Source organism: Chinchilla lanigera, unplaced genomic scaffold (genome assembly GCF_000276665.1).
Source record: "Chinchilla lanigera isolate Chin_1 unplaced genomic scaffold, ChiLan1.0 scaffold00031, whole genome shotgun sequence".
Taxonomy (NCBI): Eukaryota; Metazoa; Chordata; class Mammalia; order Rodentia; family Chinchillidae; genus Chinchilla; species Chinchilla lanigera.
Genome location: NW_004955432.1, coordinates 1,744,731 through 1,757,210, shown reverse-complemented (window position 1 = coordinate 1,757,210; position 12,480 = coordinate 1,744,731). Strand labels below are relative to the sequence as shown.

General features: G+C 36.8%; 1 protein-coding gene across 7 annotated transcripts in view; it reads right to left on the bottom strand.

Moving 5' to 3' along the window:
* Positions 1-12,480, bottom strand: part of Agtpbp1 (ATP/GTP binding protein 1) — a 187,408-nt gene that overhangs the window by 59,163 nt on the left and 115,765 nt on the right. For 6 of the 7 annotated variants that reach the window (XR_261503.2, XM_013516037.1, XM_005387930.2 and 3 more), the window contains 3 exons: positions 4,381-4,464; positions 494-580; positions 261-409 (listed from right to left, as the gene is read on the bottom strand). Coding sequence is in view for 6 of the 7 variants with exons in the window: in XM_013516037.1 (XP_013371491.1) it covers positions 261-409; positions 494-580; positions 4,381-4,464 (320 nt within the window). In the remaining variant the exon portion in view is untranslated. The remainder of the gene's footprint in view (positions 1-260; positions 410-493; positions 581-4,380; positions 4,465-12,480) is intronic. The other variant, XM_005387929.2, reaches the window with a different exon arrangement.

Genomic DNA, 12,480 nt, shown 5'->3' with positions numbered 1-12,480 from the left:
GAGCATATGTAATCTATAATTGTATTCACTATGGATAAGATTAACCATTACATTTTATTTAAAGGGCTAGCCTACAGAAGAGTAACTCTGCCAACAAACCAAAACTTAACCTATTTAAATTTTGCATAAGTATTTGAATTTTAAGAATAAAAAAAGTACAGTGAAATTTTTTTTAATTGGTAAAGTTCTCTCGGCAAAATTTTTGTCCTACAGTTAAGATTCCTGCATACTCTCTCAATTAGGAAAGAAAACTGTCTTACCATAATTAAACTGACTGTTGGACTTTTCACAGTTAATGATGTTAAACCTGTAAGCCACACCTGGCCGCATTCCACTGACTTCAAAGTAAAACCACTGATGATAATGATTGCTGTTTATATCGGAGTTAAGAATAAGATCATATTCATTTCTGAAAGTGGAAAATAAAGATATCTGATGAAAATTAAGAAAACACTTGTGCATATACAAAATGAGAACATTTTAAGTGACTTACTTTCTAATTTGAATTACTTTGCGCAGATTCCCAGATTCAAATTTGGAGTTAAACTTCAAAATATCTCCTTCTTCTGGAATGGTGTAACTAAGTAAGTATTTTAAATTAAGTACATTAAAATACATTGTATTTAAACAAACGAGTGAAAAAACTATATTACAGATAAAAATGTATCATTCTCACATCAACTCATTATTTTTAAAACACAGAAAAAGCAACTAGAAACTTGGTCTAACATTTACAGAACATTAAAATTTAAGTTTTCACATCTATATTAATGTAAGAACTTTTGCCTCAATGAACAAATATCACTTCTAAAACACTGATTATCATATAGGAAAAGTCTCTTTTTAAGAACTGCACATAGTCTCTAATAAATAACAATAATTCTAATTAACCACACAGCTATAGGTAAATGAAGAGAGCTACATTGTTATTTAATTAGCATGAAAAAAGTAACATTATACTCATTTTACATGTTTATTATTTAACTAGTATTTACTGAGCATCTGCTAGATGCATCTACTCGTTCTTCTACTGTAATAAAAGTTATTCCTGTTTTGAAGATTACATTCTAATAGGAGAAAATTAGAGTCCAAGAAGCTCAATGATTGTCTTTAAATTCATTTCAGGTAGAAACAGTATAGTACACAACACTCAGGGTTCTTGAGTTTCTGTTCTGTAACACATTTGCTCATTTATCTGACCCAGAATTAAAAACAATGAAATAACTGAGAGATTCTTTAATAATGAAGTAGATTTCCTCAAAAATTTATTTTTTTCTTTGCAATGCTGGGATTGAACCCAGGGCTTTGCACATGCTAGGCCCACTGAGCCATCCTCTCATCCCAGAATATTATTTTAAATTCAGTCATTAGTTTCGACACAGCTTTTACTTGTATGTAACTACCGAACCTTTTTAAAACTGTTTATTTCCTCCAAATATGATTGGTAAAATGTGAAATTTTATGTTGAGAGAAGAGAAAAATGCACTGAGGGTAAACTGAATTTTCTCATGTGAGGGGGTAAATGACTAAACAATAGTCACATTATTTATAATTTTTACTTACTCATATTTAAATCCTAAAATTGATTAATGCTAAGTGATTAATGTGCAAAGTTTCATGAGCAGCTTCAAAGTTCAGGCAGGTAATTTAGTGACAAACAGATTTCAAGTAGCAAAGATAAGAGGGAATAAGTGTGGGGAACCAGGTCCTTCTCAGGGGAGATTATTTGTCCTCAGAAAATGAAGGCTCAGCCTTTCAAGATAGGTCAGTATTTCATGTGCAATCTCCAACTCTTTTAAATGGAGGTATTATCAGTTTTTTAGAAGTTCAGCATTAATTTATAGTCATAGTCTTACTGAGACAAAACATCCAACACTCACAAGTTAAGGGAGGAAAGGTTTATTTAGCTCACAGTTTATAGAGGTTTTAGTCCACAATCAGCTGGCTACAAGGCAGGGTAGCTTGCCAGAGGGGCATCACACAACAGAAACAGTTCACAGCAAGCAGAAGCCAGCAAAAGCAAGCAAGCAAGAGGAAAGACAAGACTCCTTCTGTCCCTCATATTGTATCCAGGTACTGGGATCAGGGCAGTGCCAAACCAACCAGTGGACTGATTTAGTAATTACACACCCTTAATCCTAGCATTGCACCATGAATCAATCAAATACTGTAGATTCAGCCAGCTCTGAAAAAGCCCCATCTGTGATTGCATTAGACTTTCCAGGTACATCTAGACATAAACCGTAACATTCTATCCCTGGCCTCCAAAAGACTCATGCACATCCCTTTATGCAAACAGCATTCAATCCATTTCCAACAGTTGTCAAAGCCGTAACAGTTTCAGCATTGCTGAAAAGTCCAAGTCGAAAGACTCCTCTGAGATTTAAGGCAAACTCTTAGCTGTGAGCCCCTATACAGATGAAAATAAAGTTAAATACTTCAACATACAATGACACAAGATAAACACTACCATTCCAAAAGATATAAAAAGGGGGATACAAAGGAATGGGACCAAAGCAAGTCCAAAATCCAGCAGGGCAAACATTAAGTCCTATAGCTCCACATCCAGCATCCGAAGTGATCGGTGGCATTATAGGAACTCCAAAGGGCTTGGATGGCTCTACCTCTATGGCACTGCAAGTGGTTGTACCTCCCATGGCTTCTCTCTGGGGCTGGATCTACTCCCTCCTTGTAGTTTTCCTCTGATGATCCAAGTTCCTGGCTTCTCCAAACTTCTGGATCTCTAATGCAGCTACAGCTGCACACTCACAGCTTTACACACTGCCCTCTCAGGGGCATGCACACACTGCCTGGCTTATCAGGCCTTCTTCTAAACTCTGGATGGAAGCCTTCCTGACCCCACAACTCTTGCATTCTGCATGCATCCAAAACCAGCACCACATGGATGATGTCAAGGTCTGCTGCCAGCAGGAAAAGTAGCCAGGTTTCTGTTTCTCATGGCTGTAGGAGTTGAGTGCCTGGATCACTGGGCCGTCTGAATCCAATTTGGAGGAACATATTTTCTAGGCCACTGCCATTCTGGTGGTGCTCTGGGGCTCTGATCTCAAAGCAAATTCTTTCACCTTTGCAACTGTGAGGCTGCAAGGGCTGGAATCCTGTTGGTTCTTGTAATGTCCTCAGGCCATTTTTCCTGTTGTCTTCTAAAACACTTGGCTTTTCCTTGGTAGTCTTTTCAGCAACCTATTTTTCCTCTGTTTCCTCTCTGCAGGCCGCAACTTTACTGGCATTTCCCTTCTGGCCAAACTCACAATATTTTGAATCACTATGCTGAGCTTTTTGCTCTTGATTCTCAACATTAATCTGGCTAAAAATCCCTAATAATAGCCACACCACCATCTGAACATTAGACTGCCTTGAAATTTCCTCTGCAAAATTAATTAGTCTGCTGCCCTTAATCTCAATCTCAGGCAAAGTCTCTGGACATGAGCAAAATGCAAACTTTCTGCCAAGCCATAATACACATGTTCTGGAGTCCACAGGCAATTCAGTCCCTTCTTCCCAGTAGAAACCTCCTGAGCCTGGTTTTTATTGGCATCATTTCTATCCATCTTCTGGTTTTCTGAGCTCTGACCAGAACATCCCATTAAGTTCAGCCCTACTTTTTCAGCCAGCATCTCCAAACTTTTTCTACCCCTTCCTTTTCTCACAAGCCATTCCCAAAGGCTCCTAAACCACCTGGTCAGGTTTAGTCACAGCAACAACCTCATTTCTCTGGTACCAAAATCTGTTTTGGTTACTTTTCTCTCACTGCTGAGAAAAAATATCCAACATGCATAGCTTAAAGGAGGAAAGGTTTTTTTATCTCACAGTTTGTAGAGGTTTTAGTCCACAATCAGCTGGCTCCAAGGCAGAGAGGTATCACAGAATAGAACCAGTTCATGGCAAGCAGAAATTAGCAAAAGCAAGCAAGCAAGGGGAAAGACAAGACTCTTTCTGTCTCTTATATTGTACCCAGGCTGCTGGGATTAGGGCAGTGCCAAACCAATGAGTAAACTAATTTAGTAATTACACACCCTTAATCCTAGTACCCTTAATCTTAGCATTGTACCATGAATCAATCAAACATTCTAGTTCAGCCACCTTTGAAAAAGCCCCACTTATGACTGTATGAGGCTTTGGGTAGACATCTAGACAGAAGCCATAATAATCATTAAAATTCACCTAAAAACAAAGAAAAATTTGTGATATATTCAATTTAAATAAACAAACATGATTTTCCATTGTATTTCCCTGTCAAAGGATGAAAACATAGTAAGGTAAAAGTATGTGAAACTTAACTATAATTTTTCCATCTTTTTATAAATATGTAACACTGTAATTTTACTTTAAAATAAAATGTTTATTAAAAATCAGACTTACTTTGGGTTATCTAAGTCATATACCACTCGATCTATGATGTCACTCTGATATATTAGCCTCTCAATATCTTGGGCAATTTTTGTCCTGAAATCATAAGAAAAATTTGACTAAATTAATTATTAAATGTTATTAGCAAACAACTTTCTCCAATATAAATTTGGAATGAAAAAGTAAAAATGATAAAAAAAATTCTTTAAAAAGATCATTTCTCTACGTTTTATGTATAAAAAAGTATCAGTTCATAACAAAGTAGATAAAAATAAATATCAAAATCTGAGTTCTAAAACATAACCATGTAGAATACAACCATTGTTTAATAGGAGGAACAAAGGAAGGAAGGGAAAAAAGAAGTCAGGGAGAGGGAGAAAATCTAAAATGTCTTTAGACCTTTCCACATAGAAAAGGTATGGATTTTTACTTGGTTTGCTGTTAGACAAATACTTTGTATGTATAGTACTGGCATTATTAGAAGTGATAAAGATCTGAAAAGTCAGAGATAACATAAGGATATATTTTAAAACTATATAGCTGGGAATTTGGCAAAACTGCCACTGTTGGTTAGTTGGCTCACACTTCTATAGAATCCCCCTCTTCTGTGGTGGGAAAGGAGGGAATATTTGCACCTTATGTTCTCCTGCAATCAGTCCAACAAAATGTACACTAATTGGAAAAACCTTAAAATCCCTCCCAATATCTTACAACACTCAGCTACTCACAGGACTCAACATTTAAGCTGAGTAAGACAACAACCACAGGTAACACCAAACTGTAGCTGAAAGAGAACAGCCTTGGATCCTGAGGCCAGATACTAGGAATCACTGGTAGAATAGCCATGACATTCTGCTAGTGTTACTATGTACTTAGTTATTTCTCATAGTATACTTTCTTTATGGAAGAAGTTAATTTAAAATTAAAGTTTAAATATGTTAATTTCAGCAAAAGATAGGCAATACAGGCTAGAACTGTAACTTATTGATAGCAGAGTAAAAAAGTTTGCCAAAATGCTTATAATAAAATCTCAAGAATATTTTAAATACTGAAAATCTCCTTAACTTTAGAGAAACCTAAAAGAAGTCTGCTGCACCAAGTCATTCTTCTGGGATTAAAGGATATTAATAACATTACAGAAAAACGGTAAACTCTCAATATGCTAAGAATCTATTCTAACTAAAGAATAAAACAGTTAAGGAAAATATTAAAAGGTGTGGTTGTTAAACATATAAAAAGGGCATTAAAAATAAAAGTATAATGCTAAAAATTCTGAACCTAGTACATAGTTAAGCATAATTTACTTTTAAGTTTACTTTTTAAATTAAGTACTGACAAACCAGTTTATCAGGGATAAAAAAGACACAATGCAAGGATTAAGCCACAAATTCTTGATTTAGGTTGACTATAACTTTAAAATGGCAAGTTTTTTCTAAAGAAATAAGCTTCTTTAAAAACCATCAACAATAGCAATAAGTAAATTTAGAATTTATACTAATTATAACTTCAACAGTAAAAGTCCTACACATACTTACATATGTACATATATATATTCAAATATATCACACAAAAACATTTAATGTTCAAATATCAGTGAATGACTAAATACACCCATTGATTTAACTAATAGTGTGTACATAAATCCCATCGAGGTGCCAAAATTAATACTTACAAAAGTTTGGATTTTTGCTCTGGAAATGGTATTAATAGGCTGCCTATAATAATAGCCCAGTTCTATATCCATATCTACAAAGAGTCAAAAAGCATAGGCCCTGCAGGATCCCAGCAGGTGACAGAACTGAGAAAGAGCTGACTGCCTGGCCTGGGGAAACTGAGGAACACAAGTTTGGTCTAAAAGCTGACTGCTGCCAAGTAGGAAACAGGTGAAAACTGTCACGCCTGAATTTTTCAAAGCACACCAGAAACTCGGGCTTCTCCATGGACTCTCCCAAAGTTTATTTTGCCAAATCATGTGAAAGCTGGGTGTGGACTACAGGCCACTATTCTTCAACCCCCTAACACTGTATTTAGGGGGTCATAACTGCCATTTAGATTTGATCTGAAACTAATATTTAAGGGAATTTCTGTCCCACCCTATTAACAAATTACAAAAAGTCTTTTACTCAGATATGCTTTTGTGTAGGTGTTATGGTTTATATCTAGATGTCCCCTTAAAACCTCATACAATCATAGGTGGGGTTGTGGAAGGTGACTGGATTATAGGGGCGTACACTTGCCTTGCTCTTAGGAGGTAGGGTCTGGTCCAAAGAGGCAGGTCATGGAAGCGTCACCTGGATGGGTTTTACCTCCCACCCCAGTTCCTCCCTTGATCTCTCTGCTTTCTGTCTACCAAACTGTGAGCAGCTCTCCTCAGCTATGCCCCTCTGTCATGCCAGCCTGCCTTGGAACCAGCCAACTATGGATTGAAAAGTGAACTGAAAATAAATCTCTCCTCCTTTAAATTGTGGGTATCTGGTATTTCTGTCCCAAGGACAAGGAACATGACTAAGATAGTAACTTTCATAAAAGAGTATCAGTCTTTCCTTTAATTCACTTACCAATTAAAATATATGGCTTTCCAGACCAAACAATACAACAGATATTTCCAAGCACTCTCAAGGTCTATAACCTCAGCCTTACTAACATTCCATGTTTTCAGAAGAATACGCAGGACAGCTTGAAAAGTTCAGTCCCTAGTCAAATGATCAAATGATACATGATCACCAGAAAACTGTAACTTGTTAGACTGTCAACCACAAAGCAATGCTACAATTTAGTGAACTTCATTTTTATGAAGTTCACTCCACAACAGAGACTATCAACTGAATGTCATAGGATAGGATATTATAGGAAAAGATGTTTGTTATGTTACTTAACACAGTGTTCTCTGAGGATCTATTATTTTTCATATTGTCTATAAATAAGATCCAAGATATTCTTCTCTACAGATAATGTGGTTTAAGCACATATGTGTGTCATCACTACAGTTACATATATGATATGAATATATGTAAGACAGACCACAGGTTCACGATCTAGAGTAGTGTTTGACTCTCAGCTCTGCCAAGTAGTCTGCATAAATGAGTCACCAATCCTGAGCTTCAACATGTTCTTCTATAAAAATATAGTTCCTCACACAGAGAACTATTTATATTAAATGGCACTTTATATCCCTATATGCACAGCATATAAAATGCTTACTACTTAATTCTGTGGCTGCCATAAAAATATTCACTAAATGTCATTTGTTGTTCTCCTCATTCTAATACTTCTACTACTGCTCAATTCCAAAAGTGCTTGTGTTTCCTCTAAGCTATTCTAAATGTAAAGAAATCCAAGGTTTTTCCCCCTCTCTATATTATTTTTCCATAATTCTTCACCTACTGTTTAAGATTTCTGAACAAGTAATATACTGACACTGTAAAAAAAAAAAAAAATCACAGATGAAATACAAACATAAAAGGACAAGTTGTCCTTACAACACAATCCGCATTCTCCCTTCATCTAATCAGTAACTACTTTTATTACTTTCCTTCCAGATTTTATGAAAACACTAATTTAGATCACTAGTGAAAACAAGCAATCTAAAACAAGAACCTTGTTTATTTCATCTAATAATGCATCTTACAGCTCTTAGTGCATAGAGCTTTGTTTCTCAGTCATTACATGTCAGTCATAAAACAGACATGCTATAATTTAACTTGTCTTTGATTGCTGAGAATTTATTTCCAATCTTAAAACAATGCTGCAATAAGAAACTATGAGCATCATTTCATACATATGGAAATTATGGTTACACGTACACATGCATATACACATGTGATTTATAAAATAAATATATTTTACAAATTTCCAAATGTGGGGTTAATGGGTCAAGGAAATATGTAGTATGAATTTTGACAGACTCTAGCAGACTGCACTCCACAACAGAGACTATCAACTGAATGTCATCCTTAATGTAAGAGACAGCCTATTTTTCTACAGTCTCTTCAACAGAATGTGCTACCAAACTTCTAGGTTTTAACAGCCAGCTTTTTTCACAGACATAAGAAAAGATAATAAAAAGAAAATAAAATGCTAATAGTGGTTATCTTTGGAGGAGATAAAAAGTAGCCTTTCTTCATTCATTTTCTCAAATTCTAATTTTATAGAATATGAAAACAGGAAAAATGTACGAAAATGCTAAGCATATTTTAAAATGAGATACATTTTATTTTAATTTTTAAATTCAATTTATACCACAATATGTATTTGAATAATCATCAATATGTGATTACAACAAAAAAATTTTAAAGGTTAGTGTTTTACCTCCAGGGGGATAAGAATATTGCAATAGGCTTTTTCCTTTCCAAATGAGGCAGAAGTTTTAAATGAAGTTTTATTCTTCTTGTACTAAACTTTCTGTGGTTAAAACAGATTGATTGCATACAGAAAAGATAACCGTAAAAGAGAAATTTAAAACAACATTAACAATATCTTTCCTGAGTAACTTAAAGGAGTCTAATATTTCCTTTTTCTAAAAATGATAAAGCAGTAAGTCCTCAATTTTTACATTGTTCATTTACTTTGGCATTCCATTAAGATAGCAATTCAGTATAGTTGGCAAAAAATAAAATCATAAAATATTCATTATCTGCTCAAAAAATACGTTCCAGAAGACTGGGCAGGTAAGATTAAACAAACTAGAAAGAGCATCCTCACTGTGAGCCAGGTGTATAGCGTAGTGGGAGAGTTCTTGCCCAGGATGCGTGAGGTCCTGGTTTCGATTCCCAGAACCAAAAGAAAAAAATATTCTTGATGTATTTCAAAAGATAAACATATCTTAGTGCTTTAGAAACACCAATTACCTGGGCCATCTCTGGTATTTTATTACAAATATAGAACAATCAAGCCTTCAAGCTACCTAGCTGCAATGGTCAACAAACTATTCCTCTCTTGGGCCAGACAGTAAATACCTCAGGCTTCACAGGCCATTTCGTTTCTGTTAGAACCACTTAACTCTGCCACTGTAGCCCAAAAACAGCCACAAGGAATACATTTTAAAAACAGGCATTGCTGTGTTCCAATAAAGCTCTATTTGTACAGACAGATATGAATTTTGTGTAATTAAACACTACAAAGTAGTACTTTTCTTTGAACTATTTAAAGATTTTAACATACAAACCCACTGTTAGCTCATAGGCTAAACATGAACAGGTGGTGATCTGGATTTGGCACCTGGGTCACAATTTCCCAAGTCCCATTCTAAATGAGTAACTATCAAACTTTCTCATGACAGAAAAGAAGTGCATTTTAAAATCAGAATCATGGGGGAATTATGAAGTAAAATATAGTTATACTGTATGTGACACACTGCTATTTTCTCTTTCATATTAGTTACTAATGGTATTAATACAAATCTAGAAATTCTACTTTCAGTTGGGAAAATCAGCATCTTAGACAAATCAAATCACTTGATCAACACACAGACAGAGTCAATGTGAGAGGCATGACCTTCTTTCTCAGAGCTCCCCCCCTGCCAAGGTATCTCACCATACCACACAGCCTCACAGCATCACTGAGTCTGTCCCATCACTCAAGCACTTTTTTTGCTGTATGCCTCTGTTTTTCCAATCCCAAACTGTTACTTGAGGGAAAAAAGAATTCTGAAAAGTTTTATACTCGATATTCAGCAATGTGGGTAAAAAAAAAAAAAATAAATGAAGGCAGAGAAGAGCTATACACTTTGGAACAACAAGACTATACTCACCTGATGATAGTGCACACCTGTCATCCCAGTACTCCAGAGGCTGAGGCAGGAGGATCACCACAAGTTCAAGGCCAGCCTGGACTACAGAGTGAGTCCAAGTTCAGCCCAAACTACATAGCAAGACCCTGGCTCCAAAAAAAAACCCCCAAAATAAAACAAAACAAAAGACTACACTCTTGGCCACAACATTCAGATAAACACTTGACAGATATGTAAAATAAGGAGGCAGTAACTTTCACATATGAAAGTACTATTGTTTACTACACAATTTGCAAACATTTTTAAATGAAACCTTTTAAAATGATAATTAACCTTCTGGGGAAAATCCTACACATCTAAATAATAAATGGGATCATACTGTTCCATTAAAATATGAAACTTTATTCCCCATCTTTATTCTCAAGACTACAGCTCCGTTTGAAATATGGTGACATTTCTGCCTCACACCAAATGCTGCCCAAAGAAACTGAGATAAACGTGACACAAAGTAGAACTGTGACGGGTACTCTAACACAGTCTTACACAAATCAGCCTGTCAGCATCACCACCACATAGCATCCACGGTGCTCAGAGGAAAGGGTTTAGGCAGCTTCAGAGGTTACTACTCATTTCTGTAGCAACAAATTAGAAAGCAAAATAACATTGCCATTGAGGGCCTGAAAACAAGAGGGAAAAACCTCTGTAGGAACACAAACCTTTGAAACCTCTGGCAAGCCATGCCTCAGTAACCTCAAAGGTGTCTTACCGCCTAGGCCCATCTTTCTTCCTGCAAATCTTCCAGAAGTGAACACAGGTAACAGATTTTCAAATTCCTGGGTACGCTATTTGGGCTCACTTATCCCATCTCCACTGCACTTTAATTTGCATGCCAATGCACATATCTTTAAAACACAATTCTCATCCATCTTTTGCTCTTTCATCATTCTATTTACCTCACAGTATCAAAAACAGATCTTAAAGGTTTGAATATAAGACATAGGGCATATTACATTGTGTACGCAAGGAGTGAAAACTGGAAGCTTCTTCAGGAAAAGGTCCTACAGATGATGTAATATTCCAAAACAGGTGGGACTCTACTGTAATTCGATTTGCAAGGCAATTCTGAGGCCAATGTTCAGGAACAAGATGAGAGAACTCATCATAAATGCTAAGAGAATGGAGAGGGTTGGAGAAGAGTCACAGGACTTCTGAACCTCTAAATTCCTCATTAATCAGGACAGGCCCAGTCCTGGGCAGAGAAAAGTGAAACTTGGGACCAGGCAGAACAATATTCTCTGAAAGACCAAAGCATGCCTACAGAGCCTAACAACAGGAACAGCTGCTCGAAGCGGACAGAGGAACCACAGCTGACTGCAGTAGTGCCTCCCGCGGCTACAGCCACTTCAGAGATTCAGAGGGCATGACAGCTATCCATGGCCATCATACATTGATCTGCAATAAGAAAAAATTTACAATTTATGTCCCTGATTAACATAAGTAACACACTTAAATAAGAGAGTTGGCTGATGGAAGCTCTTCTAACATGAGACCACAAGGGGAAATAAGAAGGATCTTTGGTCATTAAAATCAAGGCTGGGAATCAGAGCTTGCATTATACTTATGCTTCTATTCCACAGGTTTTCTTCTAATCTTACCTCAACCATTCAGACTAGTAAGAAAAGAAAATACTTTCAGTTTGAGGCAATTTAAACAAAGAGATTTCCTTGCAGGGCTTAAGAAGTATTTAAAATTCAGAAAGTATGAACTGTGGTGGAGAAAACATTTTGGACAATGGAGAGGCAGACCTGAGAGCTGAAGCTGACAAGGAGAGAGATCAAGTTGCTACCTGACTCCTGACTCACTCTAGGTGTCCATTCGGGTCCCCAAAACACAGTAAGATACACAGAGAGCTCCAAAGAGGAACAGGGGAGAACAAAGGGGAGGTGAGGACAGCCATCAGACAAACCCAGGCCTGACAGCTAGGAAAGGACAAGCGCAGCTCAAGAGAAGACTCGCCACACTGAAGGGGAGCCCAGAGCTGACAATGCCTGCAAGCAGATGCTTGTGTTGGTGAGGAATGACTCAGCTCTACTGTCACCACCATGCTGAGCCACTGGCTGCCATCAACACAGAGAGGAGAGGGCACTGCCTCAGTGTAAGTGCTGTAACAGATCCTAAAGGTTGGAGCTAAAGGCTATGAGCAACTACACACCTCCCAACATCCTGTTACAGAAAGACAGCTCTCTGCTGTAGCCACTACAGCCATACGCACTGCACAGATCCACTGTTCTACCCATATTTGAAGATCGGTTTCTCCACAGTTCTGGTGGGCCTCTCCTAGGGAAAACTTGGAAGAAAAACAGCCAGACAGACTTCATCACCAT